General features: G+C 48.8%; 2 protein-coding genes and 2 non-coding genes across 4 annotated transcripts in view; 1 reads left to right on the top strand and 3 right to left on the bottom strand.

Annotated features, from left to right (window-relative positions):
* The window catches only part of acin1a (apoptotic chromatin condensation inducer 1a), a 32,817-nt gene extending 18,806 nt beyond the window's left edge, over positions 1-14,011 (bottom strand). Inside the window, exons 1-7 of the mRNA XM_035429283.1 lie at positions 13,829-14,011; positions 10,034-10,099; positions 9,461-9,572; positions 8,472-8,551; positions 3,757-6,801; positions 3,221-3,343; positions 1,663-1,751 (exon numbers count right to left, since the gene is read on the bottom strand). Coding sequence (XP_035285174.1) covers positions 1,663-1,751; positions 3,221-3,343; positions 3,757-6,801; positions 8,472-8,551; positions 9,461-9,572; positions 10,034-10,099; positions 13,829-13,966 — 3,653 coding nt within the window. The 5' untranslated portion in view covers positions 13,967-14,011. The remainder of the gene's footprint in view (positions 1-1,662; positions 1,752-3,220; positions 3,344-3,756; positions 6,802-8,471; positions 8,552-9,460; positions 9,573-10,033; positions 10,100-13,828) is intronic.
* LOC118234787 lies at positions 8,658-8,772 on the bottom strand. The gene has a single exon (XR_004766730.1). It is a non-coding gene; the product is annotated as a small nucleolar RNA U6-53/MBII-28 (small nucleolar RNA).
* LOC118234770 lies at positions 11,135-11,249 on the bottom strand. The gene has a single exon (XR_004766714.1). It is a non-coding gene; the product is annotated as a small nucleolar RNA U6-53/MBII-28 (small nucleolar RNA).
* A 2,119-nt stretch (positions 14,012-16,130) lies between the features above and the next one.
* c8h14orf119 (chromosome 8 C14orf119 homolog) lies at positions 16,131-19,279 on the top strand. Its single transcript, XM_035430369.1, has 3 exons — positions 16,131-16,381; positions 17,557-17,991; positions 19,085-19,279. Exons 2-3 carry the CDS (start codon positions 17,560-17,562, stop codon positions 19,256-19,258), a joined length of 606 nt encoding a protein of 201 aa, XP_035286260.1. The 5' UTR covers positions 16,131-16,381; positions 17,557-17,559; the 3' UTR covers positions 19,259-19,279.
* Positions 19,280-26,717: the final 7,438 nt, after the last annotated feature.

The raw sequence follows: 26,717 nt of genomic DNA, 5'->3' as shown, positions 1-26,717 counted from the left end.
CACTAACTGCACCTGCACCTGCACTTGACAAACGTGGTGTCTTGGGACACCTTTATTCATTAATTAATTTTGAATCCTATTTTATTTCTTCTTGTGTGCCTTTTATTATTACCGAGAGCAACTGCAAGTTCATTGCGTTATTTGCACTGTGAGAAACTATGGCACTTGACCATAAAAACTGAACTGACTGAATGGACTTGGGGTGGAGGTAAATATAAAATGTGTGCATGCTAAGAAGCAAATGGGCGCATTTTTGAAACAAACATGCGCGTGTTCTCAGGTAAACAAGTGCATGCTGGGAAGGAAACATGTTCATTCCGGCATGTTAAATGTTTGCGTTTGGATTCAAACGTTCTGATGCACGTTCTGCTGCCAATGTGCATGCTGGGAAATAAGTGTGTGTGTGTTAGGAGGAAAACGTGTTCATTTTGGCAGGTAAACTTGCGTGACTGGGATGTGAACATGCACGCTGTGCAGGTAAACGTGCACCTTTGAGGAAGCAAATGTCTGCATGTCGAGACGTGTACGTGTTGAGATGCACACGCGTGTGTGTTGAGGTAAATGAGTGTGTGTTGAGGTAAACATTTATGTGTTGAGATGCACACGCGTGTGTGTTGAGGTAAACATTTATGTGTTGAGATGCGAACGCGTATGTGTTGAGGTAAATGCGTGTGTGTTGAGGTAAACATTTATGTGTTGAGATGTGAACGCGTGTGTGTTGAGGTAAACATTTATGTGTTGAGATGCGAACGTGTGTGTGTTGAGGTAAATGAGTGTGCGTTGAGGTAAACATTTATGTGTTGAGATGTGAACGCGTGTGCGTTGAGGTAAACATTTATGTGTTGAGATGTGAACGCGTGTGTGTTGAGGTAAACATTTATGTGTTGAGATGCGAACGTGTGTGTGTTGAGGTAAATGAGTGTGCGTTGAGGTAAACATTTATGTGTTGAGATGTGAACGCGTGTGCGTTGAGGTAAATGAGTGTGCGTTGAGGTAAACATTTATGTGTTGAGATGTGAACGCGTGTGTGTTGAGGTAAACATTTATGTGTTGAGATGCGAACGTGTGTGTGTTGAGGTAAATGAGTGTGCGTTGAGGTAAACATTTATGTGTTGAGATGTGAACGCGTGTGCGTTGAGGTAAATGAGTGTGCGTTGAGGTAAACATTTATGTGTTGAGATGCGAACGCGTGTGCGTTGAGGCAAACGTGTTGAGATGTGAACACGTGTTGAAGTAAACGTGTGCGTGTTGAGATGTGAACGCCTGTGTGTTGAGGTAAATGAGTGTGTTGAGGTAAACATTTATGTGTTGAGATGCGAACGCGTGTGTGTTGAGGTAAATGAGTGTGTTGAGGTAAACATTTATGTGTTGAGATGCGAACGCGTGTGTGTTGAGGTAAACATTTATGCGTTGAGATGTGAACGCGTGTGTGTTGAGGTAAACATTTATGCGTTGAGATGTGAACGCGTGTGTGTTGAGGTAAACATTTATGCGTTGAGATGTGAACGCGTGTGTGTTGAGGCAAACCTGTTGAGATGTGAACGCGTGTTGAAGTAAACGTGTGCGTGTTGAGATGTGAACACGTGTGTGTGGAGGTGAACATGTGCGTGTGGAGATGTCACCTAAACGTGTGTCGTGTTAGTACTGCATGCGGAGGCTCACCTGGCGGGGCGTTGTCTTTCATCAGCTCCTTCCATCTCTTCTTCCATTTTCTCCTCCTGTTTCTCTCCTCCTCTCCCCAGGCACGGCCTCTGTGGAGAGAGTGAGGGATGGAGGAAGAGAGAGAGAGGGAGACGGAGAGGGAGAGAGGGAGGGAAAGGGGAAGAGAGGGAAAAAGAGGGAGAGGGAGAGAATGAGAAAGGGGGAGAGGGAGAGAGAGAAAGCGAGGGAGAGGGGGACAGAGAGGAAGAGAGCGAGAGGGGGCGAGAGAGGGAGAAAAGGAGAGGGAGAGAGCACAAATGGACATAAATAGGCCAGTCTTTGTCAGGCAGCTGTCCCCATCAGCTGAGAGTGAGACACACTGACAGAGCCCTGCGGCCCTCAGACTGGCCTCTCACACCAAGCGGGCAAAAACGGGCCAATTTCCACATAATCAGAGACATCCCAACCAATCCCCACCCATCTCCAACTGATACCCCACCACACCCAACCAATCCCCACCCATTCCCAACCGATCCCCGCCGACGCCCAACCCATCCCCCACCCAACCTCACCCATCCCCCAAACACCCCCCACCCGACCTCACCCATCCCCACCAAGCCCCACCCAACCACACCCATCCCCCACCCAACCTCACCCACCCCCCACCCAACCTCACCCATCCCCCAAACACCCCCCACCCGACCTCACCCATCCCCACCAAGCCCCACCCAACCTCACCCATCCCCACCGACCCCCCCACCCAACCTCACCCATCCCCACCGACCCCCCCACCCAACCTCACCCATCCCCCACCCAACGATCCCCCACCCATTCCCACCGACCCCCCCACCCATCCTCACCCATCCCCCGCCCAACCGATCCCCCACCCATCCCCACCGACCCCCTCACTCATCCCCACCCATCCCCCACCCAACCGATCCCCACCCATTCCCACCGACCCCCTCACCCATCCCCACCGACCCCCTCACCCATCCCCACCCATCCCCCACCCAACCGACCCCCTCACCCATCCCCACCGATCGCCAACTGATCCCCCACCCATTCCGAACCGATCCCCACCGACCCCCAACCAATCCTGGCCACCTGAAAATTCCCTTCAGTTTAAACAGGCTTTTGTGAGCATTCTGGCACAAAATGGCTGCCATGTATCACACTGGTAGGGGCAACACTTTGGAAGTGGAAGTGGTTCAGTTGACGTCTTTGTGAAACAATTGGAGATCACAAGATATTTAAAAAATCACCATATAACTGCAATCATTTATTGTTCAGGGAAGAGAGAGAGAAACAGAGGGAGCAAGAGAAAGAAGAGTGACAACGTACATACCATCCGACCGTCCGTGTGAGAGGACGAGCTGAGCTCATTCACACTTAGACATAAAAAAAACGGCTCATTATTTGAACGAGAAGACTGAGATCGAGAAGACAGAGAGCAACAAAGAGATACAGTCACGCCAATAACACCAACTAAAAGAATGCAGGATACAGAGAGAGAGAGAGAAAGAAGCAAAGCGATAAGGGGGGGGGGGGGGGGTAACACAGTGAGGGTAAGGGGGCGGACCTTGCTGTGGCTCTCCCCCTCATTGGCTGCGCCGCTTCCTGCTTTGCCTAGGTGCGCTCCTGTCCTCTTGAAGGGCGGGGCTGCGGGGGGGTCCTCCTCCGAGTCGCGCCGACCGCTGGCAGACTGAGCCACGGAGAGAGAGAGACAAACACACACACACACACACACACACACACACACACACACACACACACACACACACACACACACACACACACACACACACACACACAAACACCTTTAAAACCCTTTGAAGTGCAGGCTTTTCGGAATGTTCCCGCCCCACCTCCTCCTCAAAAGAACAAGTGTTCTAGAACTCCACCGCTTTCAATTACCAGCACTGTTACCGACTGTGACACCAGCTCTAGAATGTTCAGGTAAGAACATTCTACTCACATATCTGTGACCTCACACCCTAAAGGGATACTCCACTTCAGTATAACACAGTGAAATATCAGGAGAGAACTGGGAACCAGAAAATTTTCTCTTTTTTTTTTTGTGGAAATGGTTTGACCAACGGGCGCAATCGTACTCACCCGCCTGCTTCTGGGAACAGAGTGGGACTTGTCCTCTGAGGAAGAAGACGATCCGGAGGAATGTGAGGAAGATGAGGCAGAGTCGGAATCAGAGGAAGAGGAGTCGCTAGAAGGCGAGGAGCGCCCGTCCCGGTCCCGGGCCGGGGCCCTCTCCGATTCGTTCTCCTCGGGAGGCGGTGAGGGGGGCAGGACGGGCCCCGTGACGGCCCCCTGCGTCGGTTTCCGGGCTCTCTCCTCCTCGGGTTTCCCCGGGTCGGCCCGCTGCCCCTCCCCCGGCTGGGACGCCCCGGCGGGGGCTCCGGCTTCCGTGGACGCGCCCTCGGGGCGGGCCGGCCCGGCGGCGCCCGTCGGCTGGGGCGTGGCCGTGAGCGGGTGCTCGCCCCCGGCGGCCGGCAGAGACCCCGTCTGGAGGAGCCCCTCCCTCTGAGCCGCGCCCGGGACGGCGGCGCGCTCGCCCCCGCCGGCCCCCTCCGCGCCCGGGCCGGGCCTGCTGGGGGAGGAGGCGGGTAAGGGCGGGACCTCCGCGGGGGGCGTGTCGGAGAAGGTGCGGGGCCTCTTGATGAGCGGGGTGGCGGAGGCGGGGGACGACGGCAAGGGGGTGTCCCGCAGGAAGCGGAACTTCTTGGAGGAGGGCTGGGGGGACAGGGGGGTGGAGGGCTGGCTCTCGGCGGGCTTGCTGGCCGTCTGGGTCGGGGGCGGGCCTGCGGCAGGCTCCTCCCTCTCCACCTCAGGGGCGTTCCCAGCCACGGCGGACAGGCCCGGGATGGGCGTGGCGGAGGAGGTGAGAGCCCCAAATTCGCGGCCCCGTTTCCACGGAGGCAGGCGGCTCTCCCTCTCCTTCTCCAGCATCATCTTCTCCTCCCTCTCCTTCTCCAGAGCCTTTTCTTTTTCCTCCCTTTCTCTCTGCAGGGCCTTCTCTCTCTCCTCTCGTTCTTTTTCCCTCTCTCGTTCAAGGGCTTTCTCCCTCTCCTCTCTTTCTCTCTGAAGAGCATTCTCTCTCTCCACTCGTTCTTTCTCCCTCTCTCGTTCAAGGGCTTTCTCCCTCTCCTCTCTTTCTCTCAGCAGAGCCTTCTCTCTCTCCACTCGTTCTTTCTCCCTCTCCTCCCTTTCTCTCTGTAGAGCCTTCTCTCTCTCCTCTCTTTCTTTCTCCCTCTCCCGTTCAAGGGCTTTCTCCCTCTCCTCTCTTTCTCTCTGCAGAGCCTTCTCTCTCTCCACTCGTTCTTTCTCCCTCTCTCGTTCAAGGGCTTTCTCCCTCTCCTCTCTTTCTCTCTGCAGGGCCTTCTCTCTCTCCACTCGTTCTTTCTCCCTCTCCCGTTCAAGGGCTTTCTCCCTCTCCTCCCTTTCTCTCTGTAGAGCCTTCTCTCTCTCCACTCGTTCTTTCTCCCTCTCCTCCCTTTCTCTCTGTAGAGCCTTCTCTCTCTCCTCTCGTTCTTTCTCCCTCTCTCGTTCAAGGGCCTTCTCCCTCTCCTCCCTTTCTCTCTGCAGAGCCTTCTCTCTCTCCTCTCTTTCCTTCTCCCTCTCTCGCTCAAGGGCCTTCTCCCTCTCCTCTTGCTCTCTCTGCCTCTCCAGCGCTCTCTCTCTCTCCTCCCTCTCCCGGGACAGCAGCAGCTCCGCGGCGTCCCGGCCCTCGGCCCCGTGCGGATCCATTCTGCCCGCCTCCCGCTCGGGGTCCTCGGCCGTCGCCATGACGACCCTGGCCGGGCCGGCGGCGGGGCCGAAGGCCGGGAAGTGGGGCCCCCTGTCCAGCGGGTGGAAGGCGGCCAGGGCGGCGCTGAAGGTGATGGTGGGCACCGCCGCCGAGGCGGCGCCCTTGTTGCCCAGCAGGGCGGGGCCAGAGGCGGGCGGGGCCGGGACGGGGCCCCCCGTGTGGGCGATTGTCGAGACTCCGCCCTCGCGGAGCAGGGCGCCGGGGAACAGCGCCGCTGCCAGGCCGTCGGCGGCGGTGGTTGCCGTGGCAGCTCCCTCCGGCTCCTCGCGGCCCTTCTTCCGGCCCCCGCCGAAGGCTCCCTCGGACTCCATCTTGCGCGCCAGCAGGGTGAGCGGGCCGGGCTTGCGCTCGCCGGCGCCCCCGTGTGGCTCGGGGCTGCTGCTGCGGCTGTTGCTGCTGGAGCTGCCGGAGCTGGAGCTGCTGTCCTGCCGCTGCAGGGACGGGGGGGAACGGCCTCCCTCAGGTGGGTGTCTCCGCACCCCTACCGCACCCACCCCGCCTGCCCCTGCCCCCGCCACGCCTTCAGCCTCATCCAGGCTGGGTGGACTTTGCTTGGGGGTCTCGGGCAGGGGGAAGGAGAGCTCTGGAGGAGGGGAGGGCGGGGGTGTCGGCTGACGAAGCGACAGCTGAGGGTGGGAGTGGGGGTGCGGTTGGTGGGGGGGCATCTGCAGGGGGATGTGCTGGGAGGGCTGCTGGGCGCGTCTGGACCTCTCCCGAGCCGCCAGGCTGCTGGGGGGCTCCCACCCGCTCCCCCTCCTTTGCCCCGGCCCCCAGTCCTCCTCCTCTTCCTCGTCGTCCTCTTCCTCGTCGTCGTCGCTGTCCTCGTCGCTGTCCTGCTGGGAGCGCGAGGCCCGCTGGGGCTGGGGCTGGGGCTGGGCCAGGCCGGGCTGCGGGGCGGAGTGGGCGGGGACGGGCGGGTCCGCCGGGCGGGGCTGGGTCGGGCCCTGCCTCTCGGGGTCCCCGACCACGCGCACAGAGAGGGAGGCCACGGCGCGGGGCGGCGCCGAGGGCGAGGAGGGGGCGGGGTCGTCCTGGCTCTGCCGGCCGGAGGACCACCGGCCCCGGATGCCCGGGGCCCCCTGGGGCTCGGGCTCCGCGGCGGGGGCGTCGCCCGCCGCCTGTGCGGCCGGGCCCTGATAGAACGGCGCTCTGCGAGTGTTCGGCTGGGAGAAGGGCGAGGCCTGCTCCGCCGCCGCCGCCGCCGCCGCCGCCTCCCCGGCCCCGTCTTCCTCGCCTGTCTTGTCCGTTCTTCCCCAAACCTTCTCCCCTTCTTCCTTTTCCTCCCTCTGGTCAAAAGGGCGTCGCTTGTTCTGGATCCCCACAACAGGAGAGACTTCCTGGTGGCAAAAGGTGACCATTAAAAAAAAACAAACAAAAAAAGAAACGTGACAGGAGGCCACATACCCAACGGAAGGAACACAGGGCGCTGGATTATTTCCGTCCAAGAGAAACACAGTGGTATTAAAAACGCGGTTAAGCTTTCCTGTGCTGGCCACTCAAAAGCAAGCAATACGTAACTACGAAGATATATTGGTGGTGCTGCCGCCGCTTGGGTCGCCTGGACAGGTTCTCCCTGCACGGTAGTTCCCCAAGGTTCCGTGTTGGGCCCGCTTCCATTCTTCCTCTGTGTCCTCACTCTGGGATCAAATTCTCTCAAATCACTTGCAACACGGATGCAGTCCTTCGCCTTCTCTGTATTCTGGTTTTCTCTTCGGGTCTATGCTTCTTTAGCCATCTCTCTCCGGTAACGTTGACTACCGCCATCGCACAACTTCCCAAATCTGACATCTAACCTCTTCGTGCAACTTAACGCCGAAGAGGTCCTTCATTTGACTACAAAATTTACAACATTTAACTCCCTCCCTTCTGCTTAAAAGAAGAAAAAAAAACAACAAAAACTCATCAACTCTATTGTTTCTGTCTCCCCTCTATGTCTCGCTCTGCCAGTGACTCTCGTACATTATGAGCCCTACGCAATAATTCTCCTCCTCCTTCCTGAGGTCTTCTACTTCACCTGCTCTCTGTTTCTCCTCTTCTGTACTCCTCCAATCCCATTCTTTTCCCCCCCTCCATGTTTGGAACCTTTCCTTGCCCGACTTTTCCCTCTGCGTACTTTCCACATGAATCACTCATTTCCAATTTACATTACATTACAGGGGTTTAGCAGATGCCCTTATCCAGAGCGACTTAATTATACACCTGCACATATACTGGAGCAATGCAGGTTAAGTACCTTGCTCAAGGGTACAACGGCAGTGTCCTACCGGGGAATCGAACCTGCGACCTTTAGGTTACAAGAACAACTCCTTAGCCATCATACTACACTGCCGCCCATTGGCCAATTGATATGCAGTGTGGAACTCAAACCGGTCACACCTGCCCGTAGACGAACGTTCCACATTATCAAGCATACACGTTCTCTGTTCTCCAGCTCCCGATGTCCTTAGTTCATGGGGTCACAACCCCTTCAAAACAGTCTGTGGCTCCAGATCCATCATCCTGCTCCCCAAAACTACACTATTCTGAACTCTACCATTTGATCTTCTATTATTCCCCTTAGCTTTCACCTCAACTGTAACCTGCTTAGCCCATTTTATTTTCTGTCTGCTACTCTGCAACAGGCTGGCCAGTGGAGGATGGGCTCCCCCTCTATAGCCGGGTTCCTCTCGAGATTTCTTCTCATTGGGGAGTTTTTTCTCGCCACGCTTTGAGGGTTTTTCCCCACTTGATTTTTTTTTTTTTTACCCCATGCACTTGCTATTTGGGGGTTCGGGCCTGGTGTTTGGTCTTTTTGCTCTGTCACTTTCCTTGCTACTCTGTAAAGAGTCTTTGTGACAGTTCTCTGTAAAAAGCGCTATAAATAAATAAAATTTAATTGAATTGAACTGAAAACAACCTTCGTTTACCCTCTAACGTTGAAGGTAATGCCGCAAAAATTTCATCTTTGGCAACCCACGATTCTTTATTCGTTTGAACCGAAGTTGTGCAAGGAGCGGAGGGTTCTCACCTGGCCTGGTTGAGGAAAGGAAGCTCCATCATTAGCTTCAGCATGGTCCTCCTGGTCTGGGCCTACGGGGCTGTCCATGTCTGAGAGAAACAGACGCAAGAGGTCAGAGGTCAAAGGTCAGGCATGTGCTCCAAGGATGTGAACCATGAGTTGAAGACCTGAACTTGAGGTCATAAGCTGTGTTTTTCTCCTCAGTGCACACTGTCAGTGTGAGAAGCTGAGCTGAACTCACTTACACCCAGACAGACACACAGGTCCAGTCTGGTGCATCAGTATTAGCATGGCTGGCTCATCACTGGAGACACACACACACATATATATACACCACACATGTGCAGGACACGTCCACCACAGGAACACACAGCAGTGTAGAAGAGAATGGCTGGAATGAGATGGGGGACAAATCGGGAGAGCAAGGTGCCAAGGGGGCAAGTAATCTTGGTGAAAGTGTGTAGTTTTGGTAAATGGGGGTATGTTTTCGGGGTGAAATGGGGTGCATAGTTGAGGTAAATGGGGGCGTGTTTTTGGGGTGAAAGGGGACATGTAGCTGCGGTAAATGGGGGTGTGTTTTCGGGGTGAAAGGGGGTGCAGAGTTGGGGTAAATGGGGGTGTGTTTTCGGGGTGAAAGGGGGTGCATAGTTGGGGTAAATGGGGGTGTGTTTTCGGGGTGAAAGGGGGTGCATAGTTGGGGTAAATGGGGGTATGTTTTTGGGGTGAAAGGGGGTACAGAGTTGGGGTAAATGGGGGCGTGTTTTCGGGGTGAAAGGGGGCGAGTAGCTGGGGTAAATGGGGGTGTGTTTTCGGGGTGAAAGGGGGCGAGTAGCTGGGGTAAATGGGGGTGTGTTTTCGGGGTGAAAGGGGGTGCAGAGTTGGGGTAAATGGGGGTGTGTTCTCGGGGTGAAAGGGGGCGAGTAGCTGGGGTAAATGGGGGTGTGTTTTCGGGGTGAAAGGGGGCGAGTAGCTGGGGTAAATAGCAGCTGCATTCTTACCATCTGCTTCAGCCGCCTCCCGCGCTTCTCTCTCCAGTCGCTGCCTGAGGAGCTCCTGCTGCTTGGCCAGGTACTGCTTGATGAAGCTGTTCTGACTCATCTCCTCCCCGATCTGAAACAAGCGCCACCCGTTAAAACCCGCTCAACCGCACGCGCTTCAGAAAGCCCGCTCACAACGTCAAACGCAACCGCACACGCTTCAGAAAACCCGCTCCCAATATGACACTCAAAAGCACATATACATGCAGAACGCTATTCCTAAACTGAAAAACACTAACACACTTAAAAGCTGCTCCCAATCTCTCCCTCTCTCGCATGCACACAGACAGACAGACAGACAGACAGGCAGGCAGGCAGGCAGGCAGGCAGGCAGGCAGACAGACAGGCAGGAAGGCAGAGACAGAAAGGCAGAACCAGACAGAGACAGACAGGCAGAACCAGACAGAAAGACAGAAAGACAGACAGGCAGACAGGCAGGCAGACACAGACACAGACGCATACGCAGACGCGCGCACACACACACACACAATGCCTCGGCAAACAGACTCTTCACTCCGGCGCACTGCTGGTCACCTGGGAGTTTGGCTGCAGTCCGATGTGAGCAGTGGAGGTTCTCTGTAGGTTTTCCAGCATCAGAGCCTGAAACACAGAAACGCACAACTTTAATTATGACCCAACACCTCAGCGCTACAGCACAACCCAACACCAGATCCAGCTGAAACTCACAACTTTAATTATGACCCAACACCTCAGCGCTACAGCACAAGCCAACACCAGATCCAGCTGAAACTCACAACTTTAATTATGACCCAACACCTCAGCGCTACAGCACAACCCAACACCAGATCCAGCTGAAACTCACAACTTTAATTATGACGCAACACCTCAGCGCTACAGCACAACCCAACACCAGATCCAGCTGAAACTCACAACTTTAATTATGACCCAACACCTCAGCGCTACAGCACAACCCAACACCAGATCCAGCTGAAACTCACAAAATTAATTATGACCCAACACCTCAGTGCTACAAGCACAACCCAACACCAGATCCAGCTGAAACTCACAACATTAATTATGACCCCAACACCTCAGCACTACAGCACAACCCAACACCAGATCCACCTGAAACAATTTTAAAGCTGACCCAACGCCTCAATGCAACAGCACAACCCAACACCAGATCCAGCTGAAACATATAACAATTTTTCAGTTTTTGTGGATCTGCCGGCATCTGTGGCAACTGGTTAACACAGAAGTTCATTCAAAAACTCCAAGTACTAAAGTTCCATTTGAAACAAAGCTTCCTAGGAGCACATTGGGTACTTATTTTTTTAGAAGATAATCCAGCGGCAATGTACTTAAGAGAAAGACGACAAGACAACTTACAATGATGCATTTGTCCCGATATGCCATTTTTTTACTCGAAAAAATGAAGAACTGACAAGTGGAACATTATCTTCCATTCCCATTGAGCCCTTCTTGCACCCCCTAGTGGACATATCACGCATACCAGGAAGCACATGAAAGTATCCTAAAGTATCCTGCCGAAACCCCCCACCCCCCCGCGCGAACCCCCCTCCAGTCACTGGAACAGGAAACGGGATTACTCATTATTCTACATCTTAATATGTTAGCCAGTACAGTACAGCAGAAAAGTATGGGGGGGGGGGGTCTCCTCAGTGCACACTGTCAGTGTGAGAAGCTGAGCTGAACTCACTTACACCCAGACAGACACACAGGTCCAGTCTGATGCATCAGTATTAGCATGGCTGGCTCATCACTGGAGACCCACGTACATACGCCCTACCCGGGATTTGAACCTGCAACCTTTTGGTTACAAGACCAGTTCCCTACCCATTGCGCCACACGGCCACTCTGTAACACATACACATGTACCCTCACCCACAAGCACACGACCACACACACACGCGCTAGGGCTGTGCATCGTTTAGATCTGATCAATTCCGGTAACCAATCCGAATCTGCTTACTGAATCGTTTGCAACAATGTTTCGGCATTTTTATAATCTCGATAATCCCCTGCAGACCACCTTCTCCGGCTTCCTGGTCTCCCTCTCCTGAGGGTGGAGCTAGATTACGGTCAACGCCCTCAAATTTTAGAATACCATTTTAGAATACCAAATACAGTTAAAAGGTGCACGAATTCGGCGAAAGTACATAAAGACTGAGATGGCCAGTACATCATATATATGCCTTAGCATAGTTAGTTTACAATATTTCCAATTAAGAAATCTGCATAGTATGCTTTTAATACACACACAAAAACACACTCACAAGCTCACGAGCATGCAACATTATTCAAAAGCTTGAGTGCAAGCACCTTTAAACATGAATGCACATAGCCTACATACTCAACTTGCTTGCAAAAGCAGCCAAGACCTCCCTGGCTCACACAAGCATACAGACACCTTGCAGACACAAGTTAAATATTTGCAGAGTCCCCGACTTTCCACATTAGAACGAGGCTAAAATGGCAGCAAGAGGGCTTCTTGCACAATTTATCAGGCCTAAAAGAACGAGAGAGAGAGAGAAATATAGAGAGACAGAGAGAGGTGCATCTATACCACACCAGAAGGGCTCTACCTCACAGTGACCACTTAACGCCATCGGTGATTTAGTGGACACAAGAGCGGTCTCTCTGACACAGCAGTCAAATGGCCAAGGGTAGTCACCAACTGCCGGGTTTAAATAATTATACACAAGGGCAAGTTATTCCAGATAAGAGCACTGGCTAAATGCATGAAGTAAAATGTAAGTTTCACACTCAGCACTAGAGTTTAACAGGTTTAATACTCAACGAGTGAGTTGACGTTTTTAAAAAAAAAATGTATATATATATATTTTTTTTACAGGGTCAAGAGAGAGACAGACACATTCATCTTTCAGCACACAAAAATACACCCCATTCAAAACAGCAGGGGAAAAAAAAAAAAAAAACAGTGGAAGGCCCAATTCAGCACATACATTCTGAAAGGGACTGGAGGACAAAACACAGGGCATGCAAAAGAGTGTCTACCATCAGCCATTGCGGACCATTGTTTCACTCATTACATTAAAAGCACTGCCTTTAACGGGTTTGAGATACGCGAACCACGTCTAGCCAACAGCTTCGGTCAGATCAAAAATGCACAAATGAATGTTGGACATGGACACGTTTCAAGGAGAAACTATAGCAAAGGACAAAAAAAAAAAAAAACATTTATATTTCACTAAGAACAACACCAACTAAAACTCAGCTTTCTGTGGAACACTGTTTTCTGAAGAAATATATTTAGGCGGTGCTAGGATGGGTAGCTGCATTCAGCGCGATTATGTTTGTATCTAGTGTAAATTAACGTTATAAAACCTGAATTAGCTACCTGGTCAAACCCTGATTGACGGTTGGTATAATGCAAATTAGCTGCCCACTCTTCTCTATGTCAGGCAGTTATGTGACCAGCCTCGCACCCCCATGTCAATGATAAAAGTATCGGGCAAGTAACAAAAAAAGACGTAGTGAGCTAGATTCTTTAGAAATGTGCAACACCATCGCGATAATACAGTCTGGAATGTGTTGTGATCTATAATCACTCCCTTGTAAATAAATGTATTTAACAAAGACAATGGTCTGCTTCGCAATGAAACTACAGCGAGCTAGTGAACGCTAGCTACTTGGTATGTGATTTGATACCAACAAGTACGCCAACTAACTAGCAACGTTTTCACTCGAATGGAAGCCATACGGAGACACTTTTTGGTATTGGCAGATAACGGTTTAAAAGAAGTGATTAATTTGCTAATCCGCGCCTTAAAATATTGCAACGTCGGTGTTTACACAATTTAATGACGGATCTGTTTCGTAGACGCGCTTGGCGCGCCCCCCGGACCCCTCGTTGACGAAGGGGAAAAAGGCACTTTCTTTCCCGGTCTCCTATCCCAGTCCTGCGCGTGTCCGTCAACATACCAAGAGCAAGCGCGCCCCCATCTTTCCCCCCACCCCCTTCGTGCACACACGAACACACAAAGCGCGGGCCCGCTGACTACTCGAAAAACTAAGACACCGACTCACATAAACACACATAGCGAGCAAGCAAGCTCGACTTCACTAGGCCTGATGTTCTCGACTGGCGCAGCACTACAACTTTACACAACACAAAGCACTAAATTCACGGTTTCCGAAACTAATCTGCAAAGACCACCATCATAACCAGTCCTTTCCCGCGCACTCGTACTCACAAGCTATGCAGACCGAGTAAGCACCCCCGCTTCCAAACCACCGACAGTCGGCCTGTTTAGCCTCTCGGTCTAGCTGCCGCAGACTAAAACTGAACTTATTTTTGAAACCGAAAACCTACGCTAAACTTACCCCCTTGAGTCGCTTGATTAGGGCATTCTTTTGCCCGCTTTTAGGGAGGCCGCGTTGCTCCAAAGCGGCTTTTAAATCCGCCACACGGAGCGAATGAAGCGGCCTCCCGTCCAGCGTAACGTCTTCGAGGTCCGCCATCTTGCTTCCCTTCGCTCTCTCTCCAACTCCGGTCGCTGCAACGCCTTCCATCGCTGACGTCACAGTTCGGCGATATCCGGAAGGGGAGGAGAAATCCTGACTGACGCTAGCTTTTCCTCCAAGTTCTACGAGCATACAGTTAATTTACAGTAGGCTTACTTGTTTAAATCGTCTAGATTACTTAATACAGAAATGAACATGTAAAGTACTTTTTGTTAAAACATATTTTATTGGGAATGTAAACACAAAGCAAGGCAATACAAATAACAATGTTAAACACGCATAAGAAAAATGTAAAACGTTTTAAGTCGAAGACAAATAACTGAATTGAACGCGGTCAAAGTTTGACAAGACAACAGATGAGTAGGACTATAAATTTAATTGCCAAGAGATAGAGAGTACGAGCAGACACGAGGTACTGTTTAACATGTACATTGCATTCTCTGCAGTGCAAGAGAAAAACGAAAATAAAATGAAACACATGCTCTGTGTAATATATATCTCTTGAGCACATGGATTGCTCCACTCTTGTGCATTTGCTTCAACAAAATTCTGTGCCATAGAAGCGTGCACTCAAGTCAAGCATTTACTACATTTTATCTAATGGAGCTGCTGCAAAGGGGACAGAGTACCAGCTAAAACTAATGGGATTGTTTGTGGTGAAGGGGATGTAAAGGGTGCTGCAGGAGTTCGTTCATCCATCCATCCATCCATCCATCCATTATCTATACCCGCTTATCCTGAGCAGGGTTGCAGGGGGTGCTGGAGCCTAACCCAGCATGCATTGGGCGAGAGGCAGGAACAGACCCTGAACATGCCGCCAATCTACTGCAGGGCACACACACTACTCACTCACACACTCATACCTTTGGAGTCTCCAATCGGCCTACCTGCATGTCTTTGGGCTGTGGGAGGAAACCCACGTGGACAGGGGGAGAACATCAAAACTCCACACAGAAAGGCCCCAAGCCGAGATTCGAACCCGCGACCTTCTTGCTGTGACAGTGCTACCCACTGCACCACTGTGCCGCCCGCTGCAGGAGTTGTTTTGTGATAATATTAAACTACATTAATTCAGCAGCTTATCTAGAGAATACAAGTGTATTCATATAAGTTATAACAGCAATGGTGCCAGTCCTGGCTATGAACATTCCCAGACCAGTGAGTCCATGTGTATTGCGTAACGTTATGAAAGTACTAAATTTAACTTAACCAAGTGCTAGCCATATTAGATTTCCGTCAGTAATTACTCAGAATAAACCCAGAAACAAACCCAGCTCACAGTTTGGTCTATTTCGCTCCTTTCCAAGGCTAACAGTGCGAACGCTGGCTTTTATTTCGGCTGTACAGACACCATGATTTCGGTATATTTGGCAGACAAGCTGTGTCACTTTGGCGTGGGATTTTAAAATCAGCCTAGCAACCCTGGTTGTGTCATTCGGCTCATAACAGATGTACGCTAGACTGGAGCATCATGCAAATTCCTTGTCCAAGATAACATGCATAGCTAACATTTTAAATACTGATGTTCAGCTAAATCTGAACATCTGTTTCCACCCGGCAAGTAATATCATTCTGGATTTTTCTCCTCTCATTGTTTCAGTCTTTAGAAGGAAGTCACCCAAATAAAACATTTCCTTTGGCATCTCAATGCCAGCTGTGGAAAGGAAGGCGCACCATAAATCATTAGAACTTGACAAATGTAAACTACTTCTCAATCACACAGCAAGTGTACAAATGAAATTCAGGACAGGAAAAGAGTATTTACTTTGATATTCATCACAGACGCACAATTTAAAGGAAAGAATATTAATGGATCGATTTATGAATGCCCATCCTTCAACTACCGACCAGATTATAATACCATAATACTACCGGTTATTATTACGGTCAACCAAATACTCTTGCCAAAAAGACTGGTTTATACAAGATATGTGTAACTTCACACAATAGATAAAAATAATGTCAAGTTCGTTGTTCATAACACTCATGACAATGTAATTACACAGATGAACGCTACACTTCTCGCTAGACGTTTAAGAATGTTTTCCAAGTTATTAACATAAGCTTTTTTGAACCAAAAGGCCGACTCATTTCATCAAGCGCCACGCGAATGACCCTCGACATGTTCCTCCATATATTCCTTGCCATGTTAAGGTATTCACATATTTTTAAATATTGTCTCATATTCCGTGTTCAGGATATTTCTAATCCTTGAAACAGAAAAATCAGTGCATCTACGCAGAGTAAATCATCTCAGTCCACATTATTTCAGTTCACTTCCAAATTACAAAAGCACACCATCACGAGCACTCGTCGATTTCACACCGGAAGTTGTGGAGTTTGAATCAACAACACGGTCTTTCGTTATCAACATGGCAATAATGGGGAAAAGGTGACACATCGAGGTGAAAGGTGAGAACCGAATGAACAAAATAGGCTTGTTCGATGTGAGCACTATGTATTAGGATTTGCCTACCGTCTGCACTGAGTGACGCTACCTAAGCTATATCTTGTAAATAATAGGTAACGTTCCCAGGAAGTACGGGTCGTTTGGGCTAGCTAGCTAACCTTATTGAAAAGTAATTGTTAGCTAGATGCGTTAAAATACAATACGCCCGTGGTAACATACCTGAGTTAAGTAGCCAGCTACTAGCAAATTGTCGTTTTTAGTCAGTCCAAAACTATTTCGCTAAGCAATATTGCCTTAGTTTCGTTACGTTAGCAGCATCTTTAGATCAGCTTGATTTTAAATTCCCTAAAACCTAGCCCCATGCTCTCGCTAGTTAAAAAATTGCAAGCTATGTAACGCGACGCGTATTTTATGTTATCAGCTTTGCTCCCAATACACATCCATCTTAGATCCTTGGCTAATAATACACCGTTTGAGAACGCACGGTTGATTCTTGTTTGATTGATCGTGACTATTTAGTGATACGAAACTTAAGAACATTAGAGACTCCTTTGAAGATAGCTAGACAACAGAATACGAAAGGTACCATTCCAAACTGCTTACACCACCCAGCCGGAATAATTAACCCAGCGAGTTAGTTAGTTTCAATTAAATTTAACGTTTGCATGTATTAAGAAATATATATACACGGGGATGAACGGGCAGACCTTTGGGTCTTTGTATCTCGACAGCCAGTTAATTGGGGAAGATGAAATTTTTCAGATTGTGAAACCCCAGCACACAAATGACAGAGACCATCAAATGCAGTCATTACTCTTGTTTATTCAGGTATAGCAGTGTGGTCCCGGACTGTTAGTGGAAAGGTAGACTGTTTAAAAGCTTTTTTTAAAAGTGGATACATGTCGCACCTTTAGGAGTACTTCATCAGCATTGAAGGAGGGTCAACCCTATGCTGAAGAAACCATTCCCAAAAACACTTGCAAGTGAAAAATTTAGCTAAAGAATCATTGCTGCTTGTTACTTGAGTTACCTCCCTCCCCAGTGGTTCTGGCTTTGAGGGAGGTTTGAAGGACTCTGTTCTGATTACTGTGTGATTTGCACTCCACATTCCAATGCACCATTTTCAGTTTCGACCTTTTTGATCTTGCCCTCTCCCTGGCCCCCCCACCCTCTGCAGAGGATGTCTTGGTTCTCTCACACACTGCAGGGTTCTGGCCAGCGGCCTCCGTCTCCACAAAGGGCACCCTCTGCCGTGGAGGACCTATCCTACGCGTGCCTGGCACAGCCTCGCAACGAACCACAGCCTTCTGCTACTCCCGGCTGGCTCTGCATGGCCACTCACTCAGCTCCCACCAGCCTGGCCCAGTTCCCCTCTGTGCCGAGGGCAACAGCGCCCCCTAGCCTGGAGGACTTGTCCTGCAGCTCCGTGGGTATGGGGGTGAATGTTGGGCCTGCGCCATTGTCCTACGTGACCCTGCAGGAGCAGAGGTGTGTCCTCAGCTGGTTCCAGGGGTGGGGGGTTCCCCAGAGGGAACGCTTCCTGCAGGACCTGCTGTCGAAGGCGGTGCCAGGGAAAGTCTGCACCCTACTGGAGCAGCTCAACACACTGCAGGTACTCAACACCAGTTGAACGCACTGCAGGCACTCAACACCAACTGAACACACGGCAGGTACTCAACACGAAATTAAACACACTGTAGGTACTGAACACCATGTTAACACACTGCAGGCACTCAACACCAACTGAACACAGTGCAGATTCTCAACACCAGTTGAACACAGTGCAGATACTCAACACCAAGTAGACACACTGCAGGTACCTAACACCAACTGTATCTCTGTACTGTTCAAACTGTACTCAGCTCTCCGATTGGTCCTTTAGCGTTGCTCTTGCCCTGCCCCCAGGACTCAGCTCTCCGATTGGTCCTTTAGCGTTGCTCTTGCCCTGCCCCCAGGACTCAGCTCTCCGATTGGTCCTTTAGCGTTGCTCTTGCCCTGCCCCCAGGACTCAGCTCTCCGATTGGTCCTTTAGCGTTGCTCTTGCCCTGCCCCCAGGACTCAGCTCTCCGATTGGTCCTTTAGCGTTGCTCTTGCCCTGCCCCCAGGACTCAGATCTCCGATTGGTCCTTTAGCGTTGCTGTTGCCCTGCCCCCAGGACTCAGCTCTCCGATTGGTCCTTTAGCGTTGCTCTTGCCCTACCCCCAGGACTCAGCTCTCCGATTGGTCCTTTAGCATTGCTCTTGCCCTACCCCCAGGACTCAGCTCTCCGATTGGTCTTTTAGCGTTGCTCTTGCCCTACCCCCAGGACTCAGCTCTCCGATTGGTCCTTTAGCGTTGCTCTTGCCCTGCCCCCAGGACTCAGATCTCCGATTGGTCCTTTAGCGTTGCTCTTGCCCTACCCCCAGGACTCAGCTCTCCGATTGGTCCTTTAGCGTTGCTCTTGCCCTGCCCCCAGGACTCAGCACTCCGATTGGTCCTTTAGCGTTGCTGTTGCCCTGCCCCCAGGACTCAGCTCTCCGATTGGTCCTTTAGCGTTGCTGTTGCCCTGCCCCCAGGACTCAGATCTCCGATTGGTCCTTTAGCGTTGCTGTTGCCCTGCCCCCAGGACTCAGCTCTCCGATTGGTCCTTTAGCGTTGCTCTTGCCCTGCCCCCAGGACTCAGCACTCCGATTGGTCCTTTAGCGTTGCTCTTGCCCTGCCCCCAGGTGCAGGACCACCCGCCGAACATCTTCGAGTGCCAGCTGCGTTTGTGGTCGCAGTGGTTCGAGTCGTGGAGCGAGGACGAGAGGAACGCCTTCCTGCACACCCTGGAGGAGCGGGACCCCGCGTTCACCGCCCACTTCTACAGGGGTGTGGCTGGGACAGCTGGGCGGGAGTGAGGGAGGACCTGAGGGAGGGAGGGAGGGAGGGAGGGAGAGAGACAGGAGATGGGTGTTTTCACTTGACTATATTTGCAACAGCTCTACTTATGTAATATGGATGGGGGGGGGGGGGTGGGGGCGGGGTGTGTGTTGGGGGAGGGCTGGTGGGCAGGTCAGAGAGCATGAGGGTTGTGTGGGAGGGGTCTCACTGGGGCATGGTTATGTGATGACTTCGTGAAGGTGCTGTGGTTTTTTACCCCCCCCCCCCCCCCCCCCCCCACCTGAAGCTCTGCCCACCTGCACTGATTCTGGGTTGACTCCCCCCATGCAAGCCTGTGCCCTGTTTGTCATTTTGAAAAAGGCACAGACTGACTTGATGCCTGAGTGTTTGGGTAGCAGGCAGTATCTCTTTCCCTTCTCTGCACAGCCCTGTTCTGCTGCAGTTGCTGAAGAATGAAAGTCAAACAAACCATGCACTTGTTCTCCCCCCCCCCCCAATCTGTATTGAACTGAAATGTACTTCTAATTTTTAAATCACTGAATAACTTGAATTATATAGACAGTGTATATAAACTTGATGGTCATGTGGTGTGAAAAGCTGCAATAACCATTCACACATTTCACAGCAAAGCGTTTGACAGGATAAACCTGGTGTAAGAAATCCATTTAGAAACTTAATCGGTGGTCTGTAGGGTGAGAATAAGTGTCTGACAGTACTCACTTGATGAATTTTCATTTACCACCAAAGATCACTTGCGGGTGCAAATCATGCCCCCCTTTTTTTTCTGCTCCCCCAAACCATCAGTGTGTGTGAGCTCTTGCAAAAATGGGCCCTAAAAAGGCTCTCTCTTTGAAAAAAAAAAGAGGTTCGTTTCACAATTACAATGAAATAAAATGTTGTTGTTTTTTTAAATCATGAAATATGGTTTAGATTCTTTAATAAATATCACTTGTGTGTGGATGCAATGTAAATACCACGTAAACAAAAACAAAAGTTGTGCAAGACGCTCTGGATAAGAGTCTGCTAAATGCCTGTATGGTGCTGCAATTAAGCATAGGAACTGTGTATTTTGTGATTAAAGCATAAGATCTGGCACAGACGTACGTTTATATATTATGAAAAGATATAGATATCGAGGCCCTGCACAGTCATCTCCCGAGGGCCATGGCAGCTTTTTTTTTTCAAAATGGCTGCTGAGTAAGTGCCAAATTTACTTGAATATTGTGGAAAACAGGTTTAATGAGTCTTGACGATAACCAAAGTGTGTTCGGGCAGTTTAAGTCTGAAGTCGGAAGAACACTGATACTTCTCCCACCTTTTATTTTGAAAAAAACAATGACTTGAGACTTCTAACTTGAGAAAAACACAAAAAAAGGATTGGAAGGAGCACGGTCAACTCGTGGTCAGAATTATGCCCTTTGCCTTCGAGCTAGACCGCCACCCAGTGCAAATTTAAATCGGCAAGAGCCTCAGCTTTCCATCGGTGCATTTCTAGTGTCATTAGCCCCAAAATTGACAGGTTGGCGACAACCTAGTATCGGGTTGTATAATAACTGAACGGGGTACTGTGGGAAGTGGAGTCCCACAAGGACTGGTGCTGGGACCGCTGCTCTCCTTGCTTATTGATGTCAATGACCTTTTAGTTTTGTTGAACAATTTTTGTTTTACCTGTCACATTGTACATGGAACTTGAAACCATTTTACTACACGTATATCTTGCCAGTCTTCCCTGGCCCTGACACTACAGTGCTTACACTACTGAACAAATTTTTTTTGTTACACCAACCCATCAAGATGCTTGATTTTATTCAGTTCAGTCCAGGAGAAAGGGGTTTTGGGGGAATGCAATCTCAATTTCTTTTGTTTTGTCATTCTTGTTCATTAATTTAATTTCATCAATGTCCCTTCTCTAACAAAACATAAAAATGGGTCACTTGCCCAAATGCAATGTATTTACGTCTTGATGGAAGAACAGGCTCCCTCTTTTTTTCTGCAAATGACCCCACCTGTTCCTTTTTCTGATTGGCTGCCCGATCACGTGTAATGTTGTCCTCAGAATGCATTCCAGTAAATAGAAGTCCTACGTGTGGCTAAAAGGAAACAAAATCCTGTGTGTTTTAAAGTGAAACATTAATAGCTGGAGATTGATCAGATCCCCGAGGCTTATGGGAAAAACATTGTTTTGGAAGGTCATCATGAGGTGATTTACCAGAACTAGTCACACGTATTGACACAGAGGTTAATGGCCAAAACAGATTAATTATTGTATCTAACTTTCATTTGTGCACTCTTCAAAGGTTTTGTCTTCTGTTCTCAATTTGCAGAGCTGTAGCCTGTAGTAAAGTCAGATGTATTACTATCTGATATATTAATATTTACCATAATATTTTTTACAGTTTTATGCAAGTCCTCAGCCATATCAGTATCAAATTGGAAACTTGTTAACTTATCCCATATCTATGGAACTCACTCATTCACTCATCCTCTCAATGGATGTAACTCACTCACTCACCCTGTATCTATGGGGCAAACTCACTCACTCATCCTGTATCTATTGATCAAAGTCACTCACTCACCCTGTATCTATGGAGCAAACTCACCCACTCACCCTGTATCTATGGGGCAAACTCACTCACCCTGTATCTATGGGGCAAACTCACTCACTCACCCTGTATCTATGGAGCAAACTCACTCACTCACCCTGTATCTATTGAGCAAACTCACTCACCCTGTGTCTATGGAGAAAACTCACTCACTCACCCTGTATCTATGGAGCAAACTCACTCACCACTGATACTTCTCCTGCCTTTTATTTTGAAAAAAACAATGACTTGAGACTTTTAACTTGAGAAATACACAAAAAAGGATTGGAAGGAGCACGGTCAACTCGTGGTCAGAATTATGCCCTTTGCCTTCGAGCTAGACCGCCACCCAGTGTACATTTAAATCGGCAAGAGCCTCAGCTTTCCATCGGTGCATTTCTAGTGTCATTAGCCCCAAAATTGACAGGTTGGCGACAACCTAGTATCGGGTTGTATAATAACTGAACGGGGTACTGTGGGAAGTGGAGTCCCACAAGGACTGGTGCTGGGACCGCTGGTCTCCTTGCTCATTGATGTCAATGACCTTTCAGTTTTGTCAAACTATTTTTGTTTTACCTGTCACATTGTACATGGAACTTGAAATCATTTTTACTACACGTATATCTTGCCAGTCTTCCCTGGCCCTGACACTACAGTGCTTACACTACTGAACAAAATATGTTCAAACAAAATATTTTTTTCCTGGCTTTTCTCAGCCATCTCTTTTTAAAAAAAATTTTTATACACCAACCCATCGAGCTGCTTAATTTTATTTAGTTCAGTCCAGGAGAAAGGGGTTTTGGGGGAATGCAATCTCAATTTCTTTTGTTTTGTCATTTTTGTTCATTAATTTAATTTCAGCAATGTCCCTTCTCTAACAAAACATAAAAATGGGTCACTTGCCCAAATGAAATGTATTCACGTCATGATGGAGGAACAGGCTCCCTCTTTTTTTCTGCAAATCACCCCACCTGTTCCTTTTTCTGATTGGCTGCCTGATAGAACCAATCACGTGTAATGTTACCCTCAGAATGCATTCCAGTAAATAGAACTCCTACCTGTGGCTAAAAGGAAACAAGATTCTGTATGTTTTAAAGTGAAACATTAATAGCTGGAGATTGATCAGATCCCCGAGGCTCATGGGAAAAACATTGCTTTGGAGGGTCATGGTGGGGTGATTTACCAGAACTAGTCACAAATATTGACACACAGGTCAATGGCCAAAACAGATTAATTATTGTATCTAACTTTCATTTGTGCACTCTTCAAAGGTTTTGTCTTCTGTTCTCAATTTGCAGAGCTGTAGCCTGTAGTAAAGTCAGATGTATTACTGTCTGATATATTAATATTTACCATAATCTTTTTTACAGTTTTATGCAAGTCCTCAGCCATATCAGTATCAAATTGGAATCTCGTTAACTTATCCCATATCTATGGAACTCACTCACTCACTCACCCTGTATCTATGGAGCAAACTCACTCACTCACCCTGTATCTATGGGGCAAACTCACTCACTCATCCTGTATATATGGAGAAAACTCACTCACTCACCCTGTATCTATGGGGTAAACTCACTCACTCACCCTGTATCTATGGGGCACACTCACGCACTCATCCTGTATCTATGGGGCAAACTCACTCACTCACCCCGTATCTATTGAGCAAACACTCTCAGTCACCCTGTATCTATGGAGAAAACTCACTCACTCACCCTGTATCTATGGAGCAAACTCACTCACTCACCCTGTATCTATGGATCAAACTCACTCACTCACCCTGTATCTATGGGGCAAACTCACTCACTCATCCTGTATATATGGAGCAAACTCACTCACTCACCCTGTATCTATGGGGCACACTCACTCACTCACCCTGTATCTATAGGGCAAACTCACTCACTCACCCTGTATCTATGGAGCAAACTCACTCACTCACCCTGTATCTATGGATCAAACTCACTCACCCTGTATCTATAGGGCAAACTCACTCACTCATCCTGTATATATGGAGCAAACTCACTCACTCACCCTGTATCTATGGGGCACACTCACTCACTCATCCTGTATCTATGGGGCAAACTCACTCACTCATCCTGTATATATGGAGCAAACTCACTCACTCACCCTGTATCTATGGGGTAAACTCACTCACTCACCCTGTATCTATGGGGCACACTCACGCACTCATCCTGTATCTATGGGGCAAACTCACTCACTCACCCCGTATCTATTGAGCAAACACTCTCAGTCACCCTGTATCTATGGAGAAAACTCACTCACTCACCCTGTATCAATGGATCAAACTCACTCACTCACCCTGTATCTATGGGGCACACTCACGCACTCACCCTGTATCTATGGATCAAACTCACTCACTCACCCTGTATTTATGGGGCAAACTCACTCACTCACCCTGTATCTATGGGGCAAACTCACTCACTCACCCTGTATCTATGGAGCAAACTCACTCACTCACCCTGTATCTATGGAGAAAACTCACTCACTCACTCTGTATCTTTGGGGCAAACTCACTCACTCACCCTGTATCTATGGGGCAAACTCACTCACTCACCCTGTATCTATGGGGCAAACTCACTCACTCACCCTGTATCTATGGATCAAACTCACTCACTCACCCTGTATCTATGGAGCAAACTCACTCACCCTGCAACTATGGATCAAACTCACTCACTCACCCTGTATCTATGGAGCAAACTCACTCACCCTGTATCTATGGATTAAACTCACTCATTCACCCTATATCTATGGAACAAACTCACTCACTCACCCTGTATCTATGGGGCAAACTCACTCACCCTGTATCTATGGAGCAAACTCACTCACCATGTATCTATGGATCAAACTCACTCACTCACCCTGTATCTATGGGTCAAACTCACTCACTCACCCTGTATCTATGGGGCAAACTCACTCACTCACCCTGTATCTATGGAGCAAACTCACTCACTCACTCACCCTGTATCTATGGATCAAACTCACTCACTCACCCTGTATCTATGGGGCAAACTCACTTACTCACCCTGTATCTATGGGGCAAACTCACTCACTCACCCTGTATCTATGGGGCAAACTCGCTCACTCACCCTGTATCTATGGGGCAAACTCACTCACTCATCCTATATCTATGGATCAAACTCACTCACTCACCCTGTATCTATGGGGCAAACTCACTCACTCACCCTGTATCTATGGAGCAAACTCACTCACTCACCCTGTATTTATGGGGCACACTCACTCACTCATCCTGCATCTATGGAGCAAACTCACTCACTCACCCCGTATCTATTGAGCAAACTCACTCACTCACCCTGTATCTATGGAGAAAACTCACTCACTCACCCTGTATCTATGGATCAAACTCACTCACTCACCCTGTATCTATGGATTAAAGTCACTCACTCACCCTGTGTCTATGGAGCAAACTCACTCATTCACCCTGTATATATGGAGCAAACTCACTCACTCACCCTGTATCTATGGAGCAAACTCACTCACTCACTAACCCTGTATCTATGGAGCAAACTCACTCCCTCACCCTGTATCTATGGATAAAACTCACTCACTCACCCTGTATCTATGGGGCAAATTCACTCACTCACCCTGTATCTATGGGGCACACTCACTCACTCACTCTGTATCTATGGAGAAAACTCACTCACTCACCCTGTATCTATGGATCAAACTCACTCACTCACCCTGTATCTATGGGGCAAATTCACTCACTCACTCTGTATCTATGGAGAAAACTCACTCACTCACCCTGTATCTATGGATCAAACTCACTCACTCACCCTGTATCTATAGGGCACACTCACTCACTCACTCTGTATCTATGGAGAAAACTCACTCACTCACCCTGTATCTATGGATAAAACTCACTCACTCACCCTGTATCTATGGGGCACACTCACTCACTCACTCTGTATCTATGGAGAAAACTCACTCACTCACCCTGTATCTATGGATCAAACTCACTCACTCACCCTGTATCTATGGGGCAAATTCACTCACTCATCCTGTATCTATGGAGCAAACTCACTCACTCACCCTGTATCTATGGGGCAAACTCACTCACTCATCCTGTATCTATGGATTAAACTCACTCACTCACCCTGTATCTATGGGGCAAACTCACTCACTCACATGGTATGTATGGATTATTAACAACCTTTGTTAAGTAAGTGCCTGGGCTGATTAGCTAACGCAACCCAGGTGCGTGTGCTCTCTCCACCGGTAGGCATGACTCAGATGAACTGGGTTTTCCACTGGGCTGAATACTACAGATATGATCTAAGAAATCACTGACAGCACATTGGAAGCCAAGTAAATATTTGCTCCTTTTTGCATTCGAAACAGTCAAGGTCAACAGTTTAAAGATCTACTCTGAAATGAAAAATGTAATTGGACCACGATGCGGGCAGAGTAGGAGGAGTTTTATTTAAAACTGGATATGGTCTGGGAGTCTGAGAGAGGGAGCACCATAACTGAGAAGAACTCTGAAACACCAGCTCAACAAAAGCAGGTAATGGACACATGCTTAGACAGACGAGCTGTGGACTCCTAAATTACCTGCTCAACTAATTCACATAAATCCAAATGTATCTACAATGTGTACAAACCTGTGTGAAGCCTCTACCACCATGTGGCTATCTACTGAAGGAAATTTAGATAGCATTTAATGCAAAAGGCTGTTTTTCAATTGTTTTTCAAATTAAGTTGCTTTATTAGCATGAAATACAAATGTAATTATTGCCAAAGCATACAGATATAATATGTAAAATAATGATAATATTAAAATAATAATGATAAGTGTAACAATATATAACAATAAAAGCATTGACAGCAACAGAAGTAAATCAATAAATATGAATAA

This window comes from Anguilla anguilla, chromosome 8, assembly GCF_013347855.1.
Source record: "Anguilla anguilla isolate fAngAng1 chromosome 8, fAngAng1.pri, whole genome shotgun sequence".
In the NCBI taxonomy this organism is placed as follows: domain Eukaryota; kingdom Metazoa; phylum Chordata; class Actinopteri; order Anguilliformes; family Anguillidae; genus Anguilla; species Anguilla anguilla.
The sequence above is the reverse complement of the archived record's forward strand: the minus strand, read 5'-3'. Positions and strand labels throughout refer to the sequence as shown.